The 20,054-nt window shown below is 52.5% G+C and overlaps 7 protein-coding genes across 7 annotated transcripts; 3 read left to right on the top strand and 4 right to left on the bottom strand.

The window, feature by feature from the left end:
* Window positions 1-6,342: 6,342 nt before the first annotated feature.
* Z517_07276 (uncharacterized protein) lies at window positions 6,343-7,767 on the bottom strand (the record flags this gene model as incomplete). Its single annotated transcript, XM_013429014.1, has 1 exon — window positions 6,343-7,767. The coding sequence occupies one exon, from the start codon at window positions 7,765-7,767 to the stop codon at window positions 6,343-6,345; it is 1,425 nt and encodes a 474-aa protein (XP_013284468.1).
* A 3,001-nt stretch (window positions 7,768-10,768) lies between these two features.
* On the top strand, window positions 10,769-11,157 carry Z517_07275 (uncharacterized protein; the record flags this gene model as incomplete). Its single annotated transcript, XM_013429013.1, has 2 exons — window positions 10,769-10,880; window positions 10,967-11,157. 2 exons carry the CDS (start codon window positions 10,769-10,771, stop codon window positions 11,155-11,157), a joined length of 303 nt encoding a protein of 100 aa, XP_013284467.1.
* A 388-nt stretch (window positions 11,158-11,545) lies between these two features.
* Window positions 11,546-12,274, bottom strand: Z517_07274 (uncharacterized protein; the record flags this gene model as incomplete). The annotated part of the gene is made up of 3 exons (XM_013429012.1): window positions 11,546-11,816; window positions 11,874-12,160; window positions 12,191-12,274. 3 exons carry the CDS (start codon window positions 12,272-12,274, stop codon window positions 11,546-11,548), a joined length of 642 nt encoding a protein of 213 aa, XP_013284466.1.
* A 590-nt stretch (window positions 12,275-12,864) lies between these two features.
* Window positions 12,865-13,686, top strand: Z517_07273 (uncharacterized protein; the record flags this gene model as incomplete). Its single annotated transcript, XM_013429011.1, has 2 exons — window positions 12,865-13,191; window positions 13,438-13,686. 2 exons carry the CDS (start codon window positions 12,865-12,867, stop codon window positions 13,684-13,686), a joined length of 576 nt encoding a protein of 191 aa, XP_013284465.1.
* Window positions 13,687-13,946: 260 nt separating this feature from the next.
* On the bottom strand, window positions 13,947-15,539 carry Z517_07272 (uncharacterized protein; the record flags this gene model as incomplete). Its single annotated transcript, XM_013429010.1, has 1 exon — window positions 13,947-15,539. One exon carries the CDS (start codon window positions 15,537-15,539, stop codon window positions 13,947-13,949), a length of 1,593 nt encoding a protein of 530 aa, XP_013284464.1.
* A 306-nt stretch (window positions 15,540-15,845) lies between these two features.
* Window positions 15,846-17,516, top strand: Z517_07271 (uncharacterized protein; the record flags this gene model as incomplete). Its single annotated transcript, XM_013429009.1, has 1 exon — window positions 15,846-17,516. The coding sequence occupies one exon, from the start codon at window positions 15,846-15,848 to the stop codon at window positions 17,514-17,516; it is 1,671 nt and encodes a 556-aa protein (XP_013284463.1).
* A 768-nt stretch (window positions 17,517-18,284) lies between these two features.
* Z517_07270 (uncharacterized protein) lies at window positions 18,285-18,907 on the bottom strand (the record flags this gene model as incomplete). Its single annotated transcript, XM_013429008.1, has 2 exons — window positions 18,285-18,406; window positions 18,469-18,907. 2 exons carry the CDS (start codon window positions 18,905-18,907, stop codon window positions 18,285-18,287), a joined length of 561 nt encoding a protein of 186 aa, XP_013284462.1.
* Between the last annotated feature and the right edge of the window lie 1,147 nt (window positions 18,908-20,054).

Here is a 20,054-nt window from a genome sequence, read left to right as displayed (position 1 = left end):
TAACACGAGCTACTTGGCAGGGCTCGGAGATGAAGCGAGCGATTCGGACACAGCATTGTCGACATGGCACTTTTAAGGTGGCGGTGGTATTTTCGCGGGCTTGACGATCCCAGTTGAGATCCCAAGCACGCACGCACGCCGTCAAGCTCTAATTATGATTGCGCGATGTTATTTGCGCGACCTCCACATCCCGGTACTACGCTGGTAGCAGCAATATCAACAGGATCAGTTTGAGAATGTGTCTTGGACTTCCCAGCATCGGCGGGTTTGGCGACGAGATCTACGAGTACTCATCCGCCCTCGTACGCTGGTACAAGTGCATCGATCAGACCACACACTCATGAGCCGCTCCCAGGCAACCACCAGATAGCTCACGCCATGTTACGAATTGTCATTGCCATGATTCCTGACCTCCTTCATCTTAAGTTTGGGACCTTGCTCACAGGCCATGACGGCGTAGCTGACGGTTTAATGTCGGTTAAGGCGCTTCGTGGCGCTGGACGGGATATGAGCACAGATTTGGTGGAGACTGGAGTTCGATTTGGCGAAGCCAAATGTGGGAAGAAGCTACCCAAAGCGGGCGAGGCAGGGTGGAGAGGAGTGCCCAAGGAAGCTTGCTGGCTCGTTAAGAGAGAATGATGGGCATGGCATAAGCGAAAGCAGGCGATACGGGAGAGACGGAATGTGTTTCGAGGAAATGGCGCATCCTTTCGGAAGTTGCACTGGTGACGATATGATTGCGAGTTGATCGTGGGCACCGTGGGCAGATTGGCTGATGCGAAGGAGTTATCGAGGCTGAAACTGAACCGAATATGTCAGTTTGGTGGCATGGCATTTTGGGGGCACGGAACGGCCTTGGAGGCTCCACTTGAGGTTGCGGTGATCAGCCACATGGAGATGGGCTGCCACGACGCACAGACAGCCACCATGACGGATTGGGCGACTTGAAACACGACATGTTGACGATTTTGATGACACCAGATAGAACAGGCAGGTAATTTGGGCGGGATGTGTCTAGACTTTGACGTTAGTGGGATTAGATCACCCAAGCTGCTACAAGGACAAGTACCGAGTACCTAGTGCCCGGTCCTGTGATTATTGCGTGTCGGGCCGTATTTTGAAAATGGATACAGGATGTTCAGGATGTAAGGTGGATACAGAGGGAGGGACTGTGGTCAATTTGAGCCAGAGCCGGCCAGAGCCGGCCAGAGCCGGCCAGAGCTCTGGCGTTGGGAGGGTTACAGGAAGCGGGATATAGATGGGACATAGAAGGAGATTCAAGCAACTGCTTGGGAATGTGTTGTGACAATAAGATGAATTGAATATGATGAAACCAAGATCAACCAGGCGAGGGCAAAGAGGGTAATGGAGTGACAGTGTTGTGCCTCAGCTGGCTGAAACATGGTCAGTGGACGTTTCACATTATTTGAGGGAGAGTGGCTTGTGGCTTGTAAACAACAACAAAAAAACAAACCAAGGCAAACAATTGAGCTCTGACGTGTATTGGTACTTTTGGCGCCACGGGTGCCCCGTTTGGGGGAGGCTTAAGCAAGGCGTGGCAGAGCATGGCAGAGCAGGTTACTAGGCACCCAGCAGCTCTAGGTGACTAAGTCCCTTAGGGCAGGACACCAAGGATAGCAACTTCGGAGTCCGGGAAGCCAACTCGTTTCAGGTTGCGAGCTGCCAATTTACTAAGGGGGCCAAGAGGGCCCAAGGACCACAGCCATGGATGCCCACACGAGTATCCATTAGGTACTCATTAGGTATGTACTCGTAGGTACCAGGTGCCGAGAGCACGCACTATTGCACTCTGCGAATTTCCACCTGCAACATGTCAGTTACCGTCGCTCGAACATCTCTCGTACCTTACCTTCACCTTGACCTCTTTTATGTTGATGAGATACAGTATGTCGACAACATATAAGAATGGCTACCTAGGCAGACTCGATAATGGCAAGCGACGTATGTGCTCATCTCTCTCCTCGGTACTCAGTACATAGATTCGTCTACCAGTAATAGCAATTCAGCTGGGCCACATGTCGTAGCACATAGTCCGTCTGCGCACATATCGCAGGCAAACAAGCCCTCTCATGTGCCACCTCAATGTCATGCTTCTCTCTTTCGCCCTCGCTTCCTTTTTCCTCCTCTTCATTGTTCACCGCCTGGTGCCACTGCAGTTGTAGCACCATCCATGTTCGCCGAGTTTTTGAACACGAGGAAAACTCAAACCAAGTCAACTCGACCAGTCGGTGATGCCGAGCTGAAACCTTTGTTTCCCCTCATGCCATCATTGCACTTGGTGACCAGCTGAACCCGACCACGCCCTTGCCTCTATACTGGTTGACGTTGGTAATTGAGTTTTCGACTTGACTAAAGAACCCATCAAGATCCATGACCACCTGAGGGAATTGACAGCCAAAAGTATCCCTTCCCTGTTGGTGATTACTGACTTTGTGGGGAAGGGAAAGGTCGCCTCTCCTCTCGCGCGCTGATGCGACGTCCCTCACGACCTTGACTACTTTGTATTGGAACAGGCCGTTCTGATTTACGTACAACCAAGTAGAGTTCTCGTTTCTGAGCGTCAAGTCTTCCCAAACAAGACACATCATCATCTCCCCTCTTCCCCAATCCAGCGCAGCTAGCGGACAGCCAATCATCGGCCCTCTGCTCTTAACGTCGGTTCGTGAGCATTACATCCATCGGTACCAACACCACTCGACTGTACGCACCATGACGAGATTATTGAGTTCCTGTGGCCCACAGCTCTCTTCCAGCGCTCCTATCACCTCCTATCCAGCGGCTCAAGGTTACCTTTCCTGTCGCAGGCGCATACCGGCCTCGGATGGAGAATACGTGCAAGAGCATCGGACCATCTATAATCAGTCGATGTTGGCAGAACCGGAAACAACCGATGCGATGCGAACATGATATTGACTCTGGGAGACGTCTCTAACCACGACAGCGGAGACCACGTTTGCCGGCGAACCTTTCAAGCTGAACCCGTTGTCTTTGCCAGCCATTTGCAGACATCACGACCGTTGCCTATCCTTGTCGGGCCACACTCTATCTCCTTCACTTTGCTTTCTCCTAATCGTCGCTCCAAAAACTTGTTTCTGCTACGCTGTGGGTCTGGACGACGTTATCGCCGAGAAGTCTCGCATTACACAGGACGCTGGCATACAAGATAAACCGAGAGACTGAGAGCCACAAGGAGGCAGTATTCAGCTGTACATTTCTCAAATGTCGTTGACTCCAGACGAATCATGGCTCACGACTTTCCTGGCGAATAGGAATCCCTCCATGTCCGCTTCAACATGTCAGATCCACTTTCCAGAACGTGTCAGGAAGATCTCTGACAATGAGATCGAGCTATAATGTTGCGGCATTCAGCGTGGAGGGGCGGCGTGTATCGCGAACCGGTTTCCTGGAAGCGAAAGTGTCTTGCCCCCGAGAACCCATTTATTGACTGTCAACCCGTCGGATGATGAGAGCCGCTGTGGCTGGCTGAGGGAGCTGAGCATCAGCAGCTGTGAGCCAACCAGCTTTGCCTTTACCATCCTCTGCCCGTGCTGTTATGGACCTGCCATAGCATTGGGAACACTTGATTGGTGCACGGGCCACCAGGCTGTCTTTTTCAGGGGCTACCACGGTATCATCCGGTTGGGTTTGCTTGACACGATCGGGCGATGAAAGCGGAGTCACTGTCACCATTTGCGTTCAAGGTAAACGGCGAGCAACTCCACCCGTATCCAATTACAATCGAGGGCACCCATTTCCATGTGTTGCGGCCACGAACTGCAGCGGGACAATGCAATCTATCGGCTTACCCAGCGCTCGAGGATGGGCGCCGAGAGCAACCCTTCAGCACCAGCCACATTTTGACGGCTTGAGGCTGAAGGATGCTAGACTTCAACATACAAAGGAGGTCGTTGGGCGATCGCCGTCATCTACATCACTCTCTCCCCTTCTTCCATTCCTCCGGCAAGTTACCAGCTCCTACCTGCGACTCTGCTATTCCTCCCAAACTTGGGCTGTTCACCCTGACACGATCCATCTTGATGCTCTCGAAGTTACAGTGGCACCAACCACACTCCATCTGCTGTTGGCACGGGGAGTTGTTCTCCAACAATTGTGACGCCCTATGAGGCTGACACGGTCGTGAGCGCCTCTCCAAACCACCCTCGTACCTTAAGTTTAGCTGCGCAATGAGTTGGAACGCCTGGAGATGCTTTACAAGACTAAGATCACCGGAACTGCCGTGCACCTCTCGTCGAAGCCTCCTCACCAACTCGATGTCCCTTCTTCTGGCCGCAACGTCCACGATTCCCTTCCGATCTGCGTTGAGCGATGCTCGAGGACTGCTGGGATAGCAAAGCGCCCTCTGGGGCCTGCGCCTCCGTATACCTCGGAATACCGCATCCATCTCCACACGAACCTTCGACTGTGTTAACGCCTAAGCGTTCGACCTTAGGATGAAACTCAAAGATTGTCTCACACCAGCAAAGATGTGACGGTTTACAACGGTCTCGCAGCGGGCACAATATAAGTGTTGGAGTCTATCGCAATGCGCAGGTAGGTATGAGGATTGCGCAAGTTCCCTTGGATGGGCGATTACACCCCTTTTAGATCCATAATTCCCGTCCCGAAGAGTTGCATTGCCATTTTTTTTTTCAGCTGCAGAACACCGATGTTTTGTGGCTGTACCTCTTCCACTTTGTTTACGCATTGGATCCACCAAGACAGGTAGGCGTGCAGCTCCCCAAAAAGTTTTCTGCCCGAACGAGATGTACCACTACGACTCGCTGAAGCTGTTCCTTTTGACCCACGCGACTGGAGATATCACGCTTTGTTCCTGCCATGAATTCCGATGACTCCTGAGGCGCTCCCAGATTTACTTTTTGGGGGAGCATGTTCCGCCTACACCTAGGACTTTGTGCATCGACCAAAATATCCGTGTGGTCCAAATGGTTTGTACTGGTTGAGTGGTTTCGAGTTGGGATTGCATAGGCGACCCAGCTGAGCCTCAGCCTCATATTGTTTTGTATATCTGGCGCTGATTGGTAGTGCCTGGCAAGCCCTTCAGCCTTCAGCCGCAGCCTCCAGCTGTGTTCTTTCGCCCCCAATTTTGGAGCGCAGCCCAGCCACCCAGCCACCCAGTCACTACTTTTCATCACGAATTGACTTTCCTCTTTCCTCTTCGTCGTTGATTACCTTGTTCATGAATGATATATGACCCCCCCCCCCCCAACTATCCACAAAACCCTTTCGGGTCATGTACGACGACTATACAACGACAAATGCCATTCAGATCAGAGATAACTAGTTATGTTACCAGAGAAGGAAACAGATTTGGATATGCAACGACTATGCAATCCAATCCGATCCAATCCGATCCAATCCGATCCAATCCGGGAACAGACAGACAGACAGACAGAGAGGGAATCAGTCAGTCAGTCACTCCGCGTGCGTGCGTGATTTCATGCGTGCGTGGCACCCCAAGAGCCTGTGGCCCGAGTTGAGCTGCGCCCCTCACTCACTCACTCACTCACTCATCCACTCACTCCTGATACCCTCTCGACATGAACGATGTGGGTCATGCGTTCGTTCTATCTATCCATCTATCTAGGTGCTGGAATTACTCGCGCGCGCGCAGTGCAGGCGTGTATCTTCGCTTTCCTTTTCCGTCCAACCCGACCATGTTCGGTGGACGTGGACGTGGACGTGGACGTGGACGTGGACGCAGACGCAGACGCAGACACACCATCAAGGCACCGCTGGCGGCTGTCGCTGTCTAGTTTGAGCTAAATAACAGCTTGAACCTAGGTAGCTATCCAGCAGCGGAATTTGAATGGAAGAGTGCAGATAAAAAGATGCTTGGTCAGGAGACGTGTCTCGTGGAGCAGTCGGGCATGGATACATACGTACATACATGAGTGTATACCTACATAGGTATATCTAGGCATGTATATATGTGTATATCTCTCTTTCTGTCTGTCTGTCCGTCTGTGTTACGCACGTCGTCATGAACCAACCAATTCATATCTCTCACCCCAAAAAGGGGGACTTAGAAACAGAGACCAAGGCGCCATTTGAAAGTGTAATTGCCATGTGGAGTGTAGAGTAGCGCAGTGTAGCAGCGTCATGTCATTACCTCGTACCCTGTGCCATTCCCTTCGCGATCTAGATAGGTGGATAGGTAGGTAGACGGTGGGATAGGATAAAATCGATTACAAGTGATACTGCCTTTCAATTCGAGGCATTCGTGAGGTAGCGTCTCTCGGCAGTATTATCCTGCTCGAACCGTCACAGAAGCTCTCCAATCGAGACTGTCCCGAGAGTGACTTAACCAAGCAAGGTCTTCAGATTCGCCAGCGCGGCCTCCAGCAGCTTGGGCTCGTATTGCTGCCTCTTGGCGCCGTCAATGACCTCGGTGATCTTGGGCACGATGTCGGCGGCGCCACCAAACCTGTCGCGCGCGTACTTGCGGAAGGCAGCCTCAATGCTGCTCCCGTCGCCAGCGGTGGTGGCTTCGTCCAAGGCGACGGCGCGCGGGATGACCTCGGAGAAGACCGTGCTACCACCAGCAGCACCCGAGATGATGTTGAACCACTGTTTCTTCTGCTCGGGACGCATCAAGTCCAGCGCGCGGGCGAACTGCGTCGTCTCATACGCTGACACCAGGTGTATAACGGCGTGCGCTGTGGCTAGCATCCGGATCATGTGCTGCTGGGCATCTTCGTCACCCATCGCCGCAACAGGGTTCCCGGCCCGTTGCACCACCAGATCAGCCCGGTCTGAGTCGAACCCGAGGTAGTACTGCGCAATGCAGCTGTCGTCGGCGGCAGCGTGCGTCTTCATCACCTGCGTGATGACCTCGCTAGCTGCGTTGAGTAGCGGTAGCTCGACGCTTAGCCGCACCTCCTCGTCGCGGATAATGCCCACGTCTTTGTTGATGATGGCGGTCGCAGAAGCCATGGGTGGGGACGCGCTCAGCATCCGCGGACCGCGGTTCTCAAACATCCAGCTCCAGCCCAAGGGCGTCTTCCCTGTTGAAGCATCCTTGGTGGTCAGCGCGTCGTAGAACTTCTGTGTATCGACGCCATTGATCGCCGCCAGGCCCATGATTTCTGACGCCGAGGGGATATGGATACCGCACATGACCTGGTTCAGCGCCTTGGCCGACTGTCCCGCGCCGAGGCCGCCAGGGATGGGGAACAGCGTCGTGCCCTTACTGGCGACATTCTCGAGGACCGATTTGGCGCTGGTTTCTTGGAGATTCTTCATGTCGTCCGAGGATACCATGATAGTCAACGTGCCGTTGACTGATCTTGCGACGCCACCAGACACAGGTGCATCAATGAGCCGAACATCCGGACGGCCAAATTCACTCGTCAGCCGCTCACGTACGGTAGATGGCTGTGTAGGGGGTATAGTGGCGTGGATGATAACCGTACAGTCCTTGGGCAGGGCGTGGACCGCTCCATTATCATCGAATAGTGCGGAGTGGACGTGATGGTGGTTTGCGACCATCAGACAAACGACTGCAACGTTTCTGACAGCTTCTGCGGGCGAGCTGGCAGCTTTGGCGCGGGACTCTGGGATCTCGTCACACGTTGCCTGCCAACGGTCCAGCGTTGGTCTGTAGATGTCGAACCCTGTGACTGGGAAGCCGGTCCTGACCAGGTGCGTTGACATGGCAAAACCCATTGCTCCGAGACCGATGAAGCCCACTTGGGGGAACTGGTTTGCCGTTGACATGACCGCCATTGTCGCCCGACTGGTATATGATAGTTCTGGAGAGCGAGACAGGTAGATAGATACTCGTCACGGTATGTGAAGACCTTGGACTCTGAACAGGAACAGGGTCACAACTGCCGAGTCATATAGATGACGTTTTTGGCGCGCTACCTTCAACGCGGATGTCTCTTGTCCAAGAAGCAGGGCAAAAGCAACGGTCAAAAGGGACATCAATCAAGTGAGCGATGCCTGAGAAGGGAAAGGTAGTCAAGATTCTCGTCAAATAAGTACTTGCCGACACATGTTTCGTGTCGTTCTCCTACGGTTAAATGCCAATGGCCACCCGGTGTATGTCGGTGCAGAGACCGATGTCTGGCGATCAAAGGGGTGGAGATGCTTGTGAAAGGTGGAGGACCCTTGCAGCAGCATCTTTTCGTCTGTCTCGGTTGTTGAGATTGTGGAGAGATTGAGGAAAACAGCAAATGCCGACCGACGGTGTCGTGCGGAGGAAATGCCGCGATAGACACCACGTGATTATACAGTGCACGTGACGGGCACATGAACAACCTCGTCATTTGAATCTCGCAATTTTCTCGTCTTTTGAAGGCTACCTCCACTGTGTTTGCCTTGCATCGACCACAACATCTTCTCATCCATGGAGCTGGGATGTGCAGCTGTTTGTCTTGCCCAATTCCATCCATCCCCTTTTTGTAACCGCCTAGTTACCAAGGCGCCACTGCAGCAGAACTCCTATCAAGTCTCGCCTAAAGGTGAGGCTTCACCCTTGCAAGCGTCCGCGCCCGGCATGTCTGTACAGTGACTGGGAAGCAAGGTGCTCTCACACACCCCCATTCACGTCTGTGTAACGTCCCGGAACTCCCCTACGCTGTCCTTGTTACCCCGAAGTACCATTTCCAACAGCGCGTGATCATGCTCAAGCCACCTCACTCTCCAAGTCTCTGTGGCTTCCGTTATCTCCAGGCTCGATTGGCCTGATATTCCAGCCCTCACTAACCGGGCAGCTTTAACCCCTGTCGTAATAGGCGGACTGCGGCGCATTTCTGACATGCGTGTCCAGACCTTTTCCGCAGGGCAACGTGCAGGAAGTCCTAGTTGTATCGCTCAGCCTTGCCAGTTGCCTTTGTACTGCCTCGAACCGCAGAACCAGTCTATAACATGGAGCTGCTTTCCTCAGGCACTCTGTGCTTTTGCAACCACTCCTTGATCGACTCCCATTCCCCTTAAATAAACAGACAACAACTTAATGATTTCGAGGCCATAGCCAAGATGCCCAGCAACAACTCTTCTAAAAAACTCATCCATGCTAAGCCGAAACACAGTGAAGTTCGGTCGACTGGCAGAAAGCACCATGATAACGATGATACAAGGTCACAGAGTGAATATTCATCCGTGACTCCAGTCTCAAGCTATCACAGTGAGGCATACAAAATATTCAAGGAGCCTGTCCGACACGACGATGATGACAGACCAAGTTCACCGCCTCCAAACTCCAGACCTCAGCGAAGAGAGAGCACGTTTCGCCACCGTTCGGATTCCTTTCGATCAACAACAGAACGCCCAGCCCTAGCTTGGACTCTCTCAGCTGGTGTCCCCTACATGCCCATATACGAGCATATTGTGGTGCTCCGCAGGAACGGTATATCCGTCAGACTTGGTCCGGAAGGACTCAGAGCTATGTCTCAACACAGCCCGCTTGAACCACGGCCAGTGAGCCACATTCATAGTTGCGGCGCCGCTCACAATGCCCCTATTGATGTGCATAACCCATCGCCACAAGAGAAGCAAGCGGTCACCGAAGCCATTATCTACATTGTCGGAAATTGTGGGGGGGAAGTTGACATGCCCGGGTTCGAACCTCAGCCTCAGCCAGCAATGCAGTGCAGTTCTTGCTCCAACCCCACCCTCACCTCAAACCCAATGTCCAACCCAGCCTCTCTTCGACGAGAGATGGATGAGCACAACCGCCATCCGTATCAGAATGGCCACGGATCCCATGGAGCAACATACGAGCCAAAAACTGAAGGCAACATCCCCATCGGCCTTGCCAGGCCCTTTGAAACGGGGCACCCAGATGTGACTTGGGCTGGTCATAGTCGATGAGGCCCATCCACAGACCATAATGGATTTCTTGATGTTGCGTTAGGCTCTGGGGCTGCTGGTGTCTCTTCACTTTTTTCCCCGGCGTGTGGAATCTGAGGCAGGTCTTGTCCTCTACCATGGAGCTTTGTTGTATATTATTGGCGCATCAACTTACCCCTTGTGGCTTCTCGACTGGTATTCACAGGAGTTTTCGGACCTGTCATGGAGGGTGCATGGGAGCACCCCCGCTTTTCCCTTTTCGGGCCACTTTACTCTGGGAGAATTGATTTCCAGTGGTTTTTCGATAGAGGAGAATAATTTGTCTTTCCCTGGCCAGCTCTTCAGCCTGATGCCCGATTTTCAGGCGCCTGTCGACCTCACCGTGTCGCGCGTGTCTAGGACTTGTGAGAGCAGGGGTAACCCTTGCACCAACTACGTCATCGCTCACCTCCACCCACCACACCAAACCATCCACGTCTTTTCCACCTGCACTGCATCCCTTGTTCTCTTCCAGTTTCCTTTTTACAAGAGAACTTGATTCTGCCCAATGAGAAGCCATACCTGTAGGATCACAAACATGTTTAGATCGAGGTGACGTACCAGCCACAGACCCCCAGCCAGCCTCCCGTGCCACATGCCTCTCTTTTCGCACATGATGGCATCATACTGCCCATGTGGCTCCAACGGGCATTTCTGCATGCGTGATCGTCCCTCATTCCAAGGCTCTATATGGTATTTGATGTGCCCGTCTCTGGCTGACTCGGTATTTGTCTTGCCCACGCAAACCCCATCAAGAACGAACCAACACTTCACATAGTCTCCCCCAGAGGCCTCCATTTAATTTTTTTGGGGCTGCACCAGCGATAGCCTTATAGCACTTCACCCGCGGCAGGAGCGCGTTTCAATTCCCCCGCTGAACGCTCACTACGTCATGGAAGGCGCAAAGAACTGGTACAACAAGCAATACGAGTCGTGGGTGCCGTGGATTGAAGACAAAGTCCTCGGCTGGTTTGGGGAGAACAAGACCAGCTACGTCGCCAAAGGTACGAGACACTAGAACACTTCACCCACCGCCAAGGGCTCCTAGCCCGTTTTGGTGTGCTCCTTTGCTGACTGAACTGCGACGTAGATAACCTGGGCAAGACCAAAATCACCGGCGACGAGAACGTAGACGCCATCCAGGACGACGTTAATAACGGGGTAGGCGGGCAGTTCGGCAAGGGTGGCTTGCTCGAAGGCGTAGGCAACCTGACAAGTAAAGAGGTGCTCAACCGGGGAGAGAGGAAAGGGAAGAATGAAAAGGGTGGGTATGGTTTGTGACAAGAGACGTGGAGGCAAATCATACTACCATAAAGGACGTCGGACATGTTGCTCTTATTGTGAGAGCGAGGACGGACAGTGAATCTGTTCTTGGAAAGTGATTGCAGTGAAGTTCACTGCTCGTTCAACTCATGAATTTGGTGCTCATTGATCGTAGCTCATCATTACAAAACAGTTTTGATCCATGCCCATGCCCATGCCCCTGTCCCTGCCCCTGCCCCTGAGCCTTTGAACTTTTGTTTATGACCTCCGACGCTGTTGTCTCAAACGCCTCCCTTTCGTTAACGGACTTTCGGGCTATTATCCTGAGCATCTCCCCTGTCCCCACTGGACATGTTATCTCAAGCGCCTCCCACCCTCCCTTGAATTCACTAGACCTGTGTCATTGTCAGGGAGGCGGTCGGCCGGCGACCTCTGTCAACCCAATATGCACTCTCAGCATCTGCTTCGTTGTCGCCAGATCCATCCCTGGGCCAGGGGCAAGACCTAGCTGTCGCAAGATAAGATTAATGCGGTTCGTAGTCAATTGCCCAAGTTCCTGTGGTGATCCAGGAAAGTTTGGGATAGGGTCTGCAGTCGAGGCATTGACGAATGGTGAAAGAGGGTCCGAGCTGGTTGCAAGGTACGTGTTTTGAACTCGAGCTGTATTGTTGTGATTCCTATAGAAATTAGTACCGTCAAAATCCAAGGGATGGAGAGGTTATATATATACATACGATGCGCGTATCGCCAAGCTAGTGCTTCCGACGTCTTCACGAATACCTGTGATGTCCTCACGAAGACCTGTGACGTGTTCACGAATACCTGTGATGTCCTCGCGAATGCCTCCCACGTCTTCACGAATACCTGTGATGTCTCGACGAACGGCTGCGAATTCCCGACCAGTTTCTTGACGAAATTCTGTAAGCTCTTGACGAATGGCTGCGAATTCCCGACCAGTTTCTTGACGGAATTCTGCAGCCTCTTGACGAAATACTGTGAATTCTCGATGAAGGGCTTGAATCTAAGCTAGAATTCGGTCGCCATTGGTCACCGCAGGGAGATTTTGTGTCTTCCTAAGCTCATCGGCAATGAGGTCGAAATCTAGTTGAGGGCCGAAAGGGTTTTGGTTCGCCATCTTGTGATGCTGATCATGAATGACAGAGAGATGCTTCAGGGGAGCGATGAAAGATGGGGTGATAGATGGTAGAAATATTCTTTCTTGTTTGCTGTCTGTTGGATGTTTATATAGACGCGCACGGACTAGCCGCCACGTGGTTGTGGATCCAGGCGACATCTAGGCGACCTCTTTAAAAAGCGGCGGCACTGACCGCTAAAAGTGGCAGCAACCTGCCGAGCTACGTCTGGACTGTAAGATATTCACATAATTACACTGCATGGAACGAACCGAACCAGCTAAGTTAATGATATAGATCTCCGCGCGTCTTGTCACGAAGCCCCACTCTGATAGGCCGCGTGTCCAACCACTAACGGAGAGATGCGTGATGTACGTTATGCTGTCGCCGGTAGCATAACGCAACCATGTCTTGGGTGTCTATCGGTGCATAATGAACCCTGGCGTATATATGTGTGTGCGTGTGTGTATGTGTGTGAGAGGACAAACGTCGTTCGTTGCACAAAACAACCTGTCTCGTTTCAAATCCCGCCCCGTGGCCATCCTTCACCGTCAACTTTCAAACATACGCCCATATCATGTCTTCTTCCATGATGCATACCGACCCTGCCGTCTCCGATGCCACCATCCGGACCAAGGCAGGGGCCCTGCCCGTCAGCAGGACATCGACCTACTTCTCCTCCTACGCCTTTGCGCTCCACTCGGTGCCCATGGCGTACATGCTCTCAGTGCCGCCGCACTTGTACCTCTTCTCCAAACTGATGAAGGCGTCAGGCTACGCCTACTCCAACCTGGTGCCACGGGCCCAGCTCTCGACGCTGGCGCCGACGCTGCCCAAGGCCACGGCCGACGTGCTCTGGCGTGCCCGGGGATGCCATCTGAACGCGTTGGAGGGGTTTCCTCTGTTTGCGGCTGCGATGGTATGAACCAGCCCCTTGACTCTGGCCCCTGGCTTATTTCGCATCTCTCACCTCCCCACATGCACGCACCCACGCAACTCCTTTCGGATCCTCCTGTTCCTTCCTTTGTTTGTCGTGCTCCACCTGCTTTCATTCCAGTCCAAATCATGTCTATCCATGCAAAACAGCCACCAGAAAAACCCGCCCACATGTTCCATATCAAAAACTAACGTGATGGGTGTGTCTTTGTCCATCGTCACGATATAGATCGCAGGCACGCACGCTAAACTTGACGCCTGCGAGCTCAACACCTGCGCGGCAGAGTATCTCGTCGCCCGGACCCTCTACAGCATCCTGTACATGACCGTGCGCAGCGAGCGGGCCAGCTACCTGCGCTCCGCCGTCTGGACCTGGAGCGTCGGCATCCCGGTCTACGTGCTCTGGAAGGCCGGGAAGAAGTTTGTCAACGGGTACGACGGGGCCGATGGGAAGGTGGACGAGAAAGAGAGTTTGTAGAGGGGTGGTTGAACTAACAAACTCGCTGTCGGGACAGGGTGGGCATGGGCAACAGCGGTCTGCGAGGGGGGGAACACCTATGTCTCACTGAACAAGCTGGTAAGGGAAGAAAAACCTTCTCGTTGGTCTCGGGGCATTGCTAAATGCTCTTGTACTTTATAGTAATTCTAGACGGCGCAGGAAAGTAGCTGCTCTCGTCAGATGGTTTCCATCATTTATAAACACACACAAGAAAATGCCCCCGCCTTCATGTAGATTTTTTACGGTTCAGTTTTCTTTCTCGCGGCATCCTCCCCTAGTGCCTGTGCACCCTTCTTGCCCTTTTCCCTTTTTTCCCTTGCGTACCGGACACTCCTCGACCACCCAGCCGTCACTGCCCCTTTCACGCTTTGCACAAAACTCGGCCACCGAATTGTGTGCTCAATAACCTGTTTGACTTCCTCTCTCAATCCACCGCCCTCGGTATCTTGGGCGATTCGTTGCTCAAAAGGCCCGCCCTCTCGCCGACGAATGCGATCTGGGTCTTCATCTTTGGTCTTCTCGAGCATCTTGTTGAACTCGCCTCTTGGGATTCTGAATTTGGATTGATATTCAAAGTACAGTTTCTTCCGGAAGGCGTTGGGAAGACGACGGACCATGTGCCCTCGTGTTACAGGATCCATGTTTTGAGCCAGGTTGGCATTGACGGTTGGATCATCAAGCCAGTCTCTGTTTGAGCAGGCCGGATCATTAAACGAGATGTTGGGAAGGTTGTCAATCAATGGCGCGTACAGGCGGCGGAAATTGGGTAACTGGTGCTTCACAATATTCTCGACCTTTCGAGGGTCATCGCCACCGATGCTCATTCGTGGATCACCCATGTATGAGATTCCCGCAATGGTCGAATATAGTTCTTTTTCGGTGAACTCGGGGGGGAGGAGGAGCAGTGCGGTGCGAACTGCGGCAATTAGGTTGACCTGATTTGCGAGGCGGACGGCTGGATTGTCCCGTAAAATTTTCACAGGCTTCTGTAAGCGGCCTGCGAGATATAGCGTGTCCCACTCCGATAAATCTCTGCAAAGCGTGTCCAAGTTTACCACTCCATATTTGATGAGAGTTCCATTGACAGTGACATAAGGGTTGAAATACACTCCTGCCCCGAAGGAATCTTGAACCTTGGACACTGCGTAGGACCCCATAGACCCTAGCCAGCTGTAGTGATCTCGGTGCTCATGTAGATTCAGAGAGTGCCAGTGCTGGGAATAGGAGACCCCAAAGATAAAATCAATCATCTTCTGGTTTCCATCCTGCACTTTAGCCACAGCTTCTGGAGGGTTTGGGTGCAGGTTTTGGGAGCCTCCGCTCTTTCCCGCACTTTGGGGAAAGACGCCCGAGCCATACGCAAACGCGTAGCGGATGGGAGCTCGAAACTTCCATAGAATTTGCCGCAATGCCTCTTTGAACTCTTCATTGATGATGATATGCTGATTGACACCAAAATCCTTGCCTGGAAGCTCAGAGAATTTTGAAATGCTGAGGTCAGGATTTTCTTCCCAGTCAGTCGGGGTTGAAGTCGAAGAAGGAGGCTTGGAGGAGCTCCGGGATGAAGGAGCTTGCTCGAAGGAGTCGGGTTTGCTGGTCGTCGACTGTTGGCTTGGAGTCGCATTGGGGTTCTGCTTCGCTTTGGAGGCATCAAATCCTGGAGGTGGAGCGCTATCGCGACTGTGTTCTCCCTCGACAGTAGCATATCGCCTGATGGCCAAGTTGAAAGGGAGTCGCTGAGCGGCGCCGAGGATTGGTAGTCGTCGAGGGGGTCCGTAAAGTTCCTGGAACCCCCTCTTGCCCAAGATGCTGGGCACGACCCGTAAGGTCATTCTTGCGGAAATAGAGTCTTTGGATTCAAGTATATCACCATTGCTTGGGTCTCTTGAGATCCCTATGACATTGTTTAAGAAGTCATGGCGATCTCCTACGAACCAAGGTAGGTATGCGCAGGACAGCAGAGATGGGCTGAAATCTGACGCGACATAAGAGGAAAGTCACCCGAAGACTACACGTCATCCCCGCCAAGCTGCACGTGGCCAAATTCGGCAGAATCAACAAACAGTGGCAGCATTCAACTTTAATCAACGGTTCCTTACCTTTCCTACATTATATTTCACAACTTCACCGATATTCCAATGGAATACGCTACGTACGAGTCGCGGCTTGCGACCTTCGAGCCACCTTCAAAGCGATCAAAGCTAGGATGGCCACACAAGACCCCAACGCCAGAAGAACTCGCTCGAGCTGGCTTCTACTACAAACCCTCTAGTGCCAGCAATGATAACACCATCTGCTACCTTTGCGAAAGACAACTTGATGGCTGGGAGCCGGATGACGATCCGATAGGAGAACATTTAAAACATTCAAGCGACTGCGGTTGGGCGATTTTGATGAGCACCGCACAAGATGCGAAACAAAACACCAGCACGTTGGAAGACCCTACGGACCAGCTGTATGCAGACGCACGTCGAGCCACCTTCGCCATCGGATGGCCACATGAGCCCAAAAGAGGTTGGAAGTGTAAGGTAGAAAAGATGGTGGAAGCAGGGTGGCACTTTGCACCGCTACCAGAAAGCGAGGATTATGTGTCCTGCGTATACTGCAAATTGTCCCTTGATGGCTGGGAACCAAAGGATGACCCTTTTGACGAACACTATCGGCGGTCGCCAAGTTGTCCTTTTTTCCATTTTGCAGGAACCACCGCACCAGCAAAGCGGCCAAAAGCAAAGAAAGGCCGCACATCAAGAGCGTCACGTTCATCAAAGGCCTCAGTGCGGCTGTCAACACAGTCCAATACGCAAGACTTGACCTCTCTGTCAGAAGCCCCGAGCACTGCCAATGATTTAATACCAGACCTCGATGACTCTATAGATACAAGCAACATGTCGGTCATGTCGGTCATGTCAACGGCATCAACTGCTACCACTAAAGCTAAGCGGAAAGCTGCCGGTGGCCGATCGAAAGCAACGAAATCAAAGAGAACAAAAACCACCAGATCAACACGGACGAAGAAGGAAGAATCCCAATCTGGACCAGAGGCAATGAATGAAATAGAAATTCTTGCGGAAAGCGTGCATGAGCCAGTCGCAACGCATGCTCACGAGGTGGCTCTCGATCCAGAAGCTCAATCTCAAGAGCAACACACTCTACCCAGCCCAGCACCTACTCCCCCCGCAGAGGTTTCATATCCAATGCTGAACGAAAACAACACTCCTCCACGGATTTCCAATGAGCCTCGTCATCTAAGTCCTGTTGGCCCACCACCTCAAGCATCACCAACGCCTGTGAAGACACGCCTGTCCACATCTGCCGCTAGAACAGCAACACCAAAACCTAAATCCAGCAAGATCGATTCTACTCGTCTCATATCGCCGATGCCAAAAGCTCACAATAACTCTTCTCCTGCTCCCTCCCCCTCAACTTCAGACATTGAAAACGCGCCACCCTCTACGCGGCCTGCATCCGAACGTCCTCCTATACCTCCCAGCTCATCCACTCCCAGCCGCCGACTTCCAATCTCCAGCTCTCCGGGTGAAAGCCCAGGGATACCAAAATGGACGCCTGCGGATATTGAGTTGATTTTTACCCCCACATCGCCGCAGAAGGCCGATGCGGATATATTGCTTGGCTTGACGGGCGCTCAACTCTCCACAGGCGAGAAGGATATGACAGTACAGGGATGGATCGAATACATTGCTAAGAAGACCGAGGAGGGCCTCAGAGCGGAGGCGGAGCGGGTGGTCGGGATTTTTGAACACGAGGGGGAGAGAGCCATGAGCGTTCTCGAAGGGATCGTCTGTGCCTGAAAAACCAAAGGAACAGGAATAAAGTCATGCAGTGGAATGGTGCGCGAGATGCTTCTTATTGACGATTGGAATGGCGCACTGAAAGCGAAGTTGTTTGGTTTTTTATGTTTTGCTCTATGGGCCTTGGGCGCATGAATACAGCCTTGAAAGGCACACATACGGTGTTTCTACTTCGGTGATGTCGATTAAAAATACAGGCTCCGGAGCACATTATTGCGTTGTCTGTCTGTTACCGCGATGGTAGGCTACGGGCCGGATATGGTGCATTCTGGATTTCTTTCCATCTACAATCCGTCGTGGAGCGAAATAGGTTCAACAGGTCTTCAGAGGTGACGGACCCAGGCCTCAGGGCTCAGGGCTCACGTGTAGGAACTGGACTGGACAGTATTTCAGGGATTGAGGTCGCCGCACAAAGCCAAGTCGAACATACGGGTTACGGGGCTGAAGCAGCAAAGCAGATGGAGCGGACTCTACTTGTACAAGTAGAGGAACCCAAATTCTTCAAGACGTTTGAGACGGACTTTCTTTCTCATATCTTCTCAAATAAATGGTGATGCTTGTCACTCGTGCTTGCTCCATCAATGTCGCGCAAAGGCAAAGTCAGACATCGTAACGAGAGAGAGAGCGAGAACAAAATGGACCTCATGGGCCCTTGCAATAATCCGTCGCCGCTGAGATATACCGTGATACATTTGGTCATTCATCGCCTTTCTAGTGCGATGCTTAAGCACCGTATATTATGGGATGTATCCTCTCCTCGGTGCCTCTCTACACAGCAATATCTGCCCCGACAAAGTCCTTCTCTTCAATTAACTGGCTTTTGGGCTGTGTGCTAGTTCCCGACAGGGCGGCGTCGAGAGAGCGAAAGTTGGCGAGTTCTTGCATTTTGGCTACACCGCAGACATTAGCACGATTGTTCAACTTTGATGGGATTTGTTCTGCTTCGACTCACTCTCACTGACGGGGCTCGTTGTAAAAATAGCCTTCTCCCGCTCGCCCAAACTCGGATAAATACCCTCATTGATCAATACCTCCGCAAGAGATCGCCTGTTTGCCTCGGATGTTTTCCCCTGAGCGATTAACTCTTGCCTTGCCTTCTCCAAACATTCGCGGTAGTACTCGGCATGATTGATGTTGCAGACCTGGTCCCAGCTGACAGACTTGTGAATGGGGCAGAAATGGCGGGAGCAGAGCAGGCAAGTCTCGAGGAATTTGGTGGTCGGAGAGAAGTCGCCAGGGTTCTGCTCGTCGCAGAGGTAGCACTGCTTGACAAGGGCGGGCTTCTGAGGTCGCACCTTTGCGGGCTCGGTTCTGGGAGCAGAGACGGTCGATGTTGGTGCGCCAGGAGTATTGATCACAATGGTTGGAGGTGCTGGCGCCGAGGCTGACATCTTGAATAGAGGATATTGCGCGAACGGGGACTGTGTAGCTCAAGTGAATAGATCTCAAACCGCCTTCGTGGGACGAGGGTTGCACGGCACAAGGAGGGGGCTGAGAAGAGTTCACGGTCGAGATCGGTGGTTTGAATAGTTGCAGGACAGTGGGGAAATGTGAGGATATAGAAGGCCTGATGAGCAGATTCCGAACTCTACAAAGTGATCAGGTCGATTTCTTACTCTTTTTGCTTCAGTAGAAGGTTGACAGAGCACTGACAGTCTTACAAAATACTCAGAGTCAGCTCTAGGCCTATTTATTCGGTTCTCGGGCATCGTGCATGAAGCATGTCGGCTCCTTGCTGCTGGTGTTCAGCTTGACGAATGTGCCTTGAGTGGCCCGCATGCAGGGGACGAACAAGCCCCGCAAGAAAGATTCGGGGGCTCAGGGCTCTAGGTTACGAATGTGGCTTGCCAAGGAGGTCTGACTTTGGATGGTGAGGCAGAGGAGGCGGCCTCTCCCCCGCCGTAGAGGCTGAAGGGCAACAAGAGCATGATACGGGTGATGCGGTTGGTGTTTCGGTGCCCGAGAGATGAAAACCAAGGACAAACGATGACAACGACGTGAAGGGTTAGGCGTCAGGATCAGAGAGACAAATGGTCGAACGCCGTTGGCCTGATGGACAAAAAGCCAAGGAGCCAAAGAGGGGGCCAACGACATGAGAACATACTGTACCGAGTACGTTTGATGGGATGGGCTTTGGGATGAGATGGTGGTGGGAGGAGAAGTTGCGCAGGGGGAATCGCAGGCCGCAGATCGCAAGTCATCGACGCTTCACCGTGCATGCATTTTCATTGGAGGTCGGAGGTCGGCAGTCGGTGGCGCCGACTCGCCGTCTTCGCCTTCTTCCTCGTCGTCATCATCCAATTATTATTATTCCACGAACGAGGTACCAGAGGTACCGAGTACATGATGTAGATACCTACCGAGTACACATTAAATTCCCATATACACCATGGGCCAAGTACCAAGTACTGTGGAAAGTCCAACTGCCCAGCCTGCTGACGTCGTCTGCCGTCTACTTTGTATGCATGCCAACCAAGATCAACAGGGGCGCTTGGCTGTTGTCGATCCTGTCCCTGGACCAGCGCACGTCACTATTCA

Source organism: Fonsecaea pedrosoi (genome assembly GCF_000835455.1).
Source record: "Fonsecaea pedrosoi CBS 271.37 unplaced genomic scaffold supercont1.4, whole genome shotgun sequence".
Lineage (NCBI taxonomy): Eukaryota > Fungi > Ascomycota > Eurotiomycetes > Chaetothyriales > Herpotrichiellaceae > Fonsecaea > Fonsecaea pedrosoi.
The sequence above is the reverse complement of the archived record's forward strand: the minus strand, read 5'-3'. Positions and strand labels throughout refer to the sequence as shown.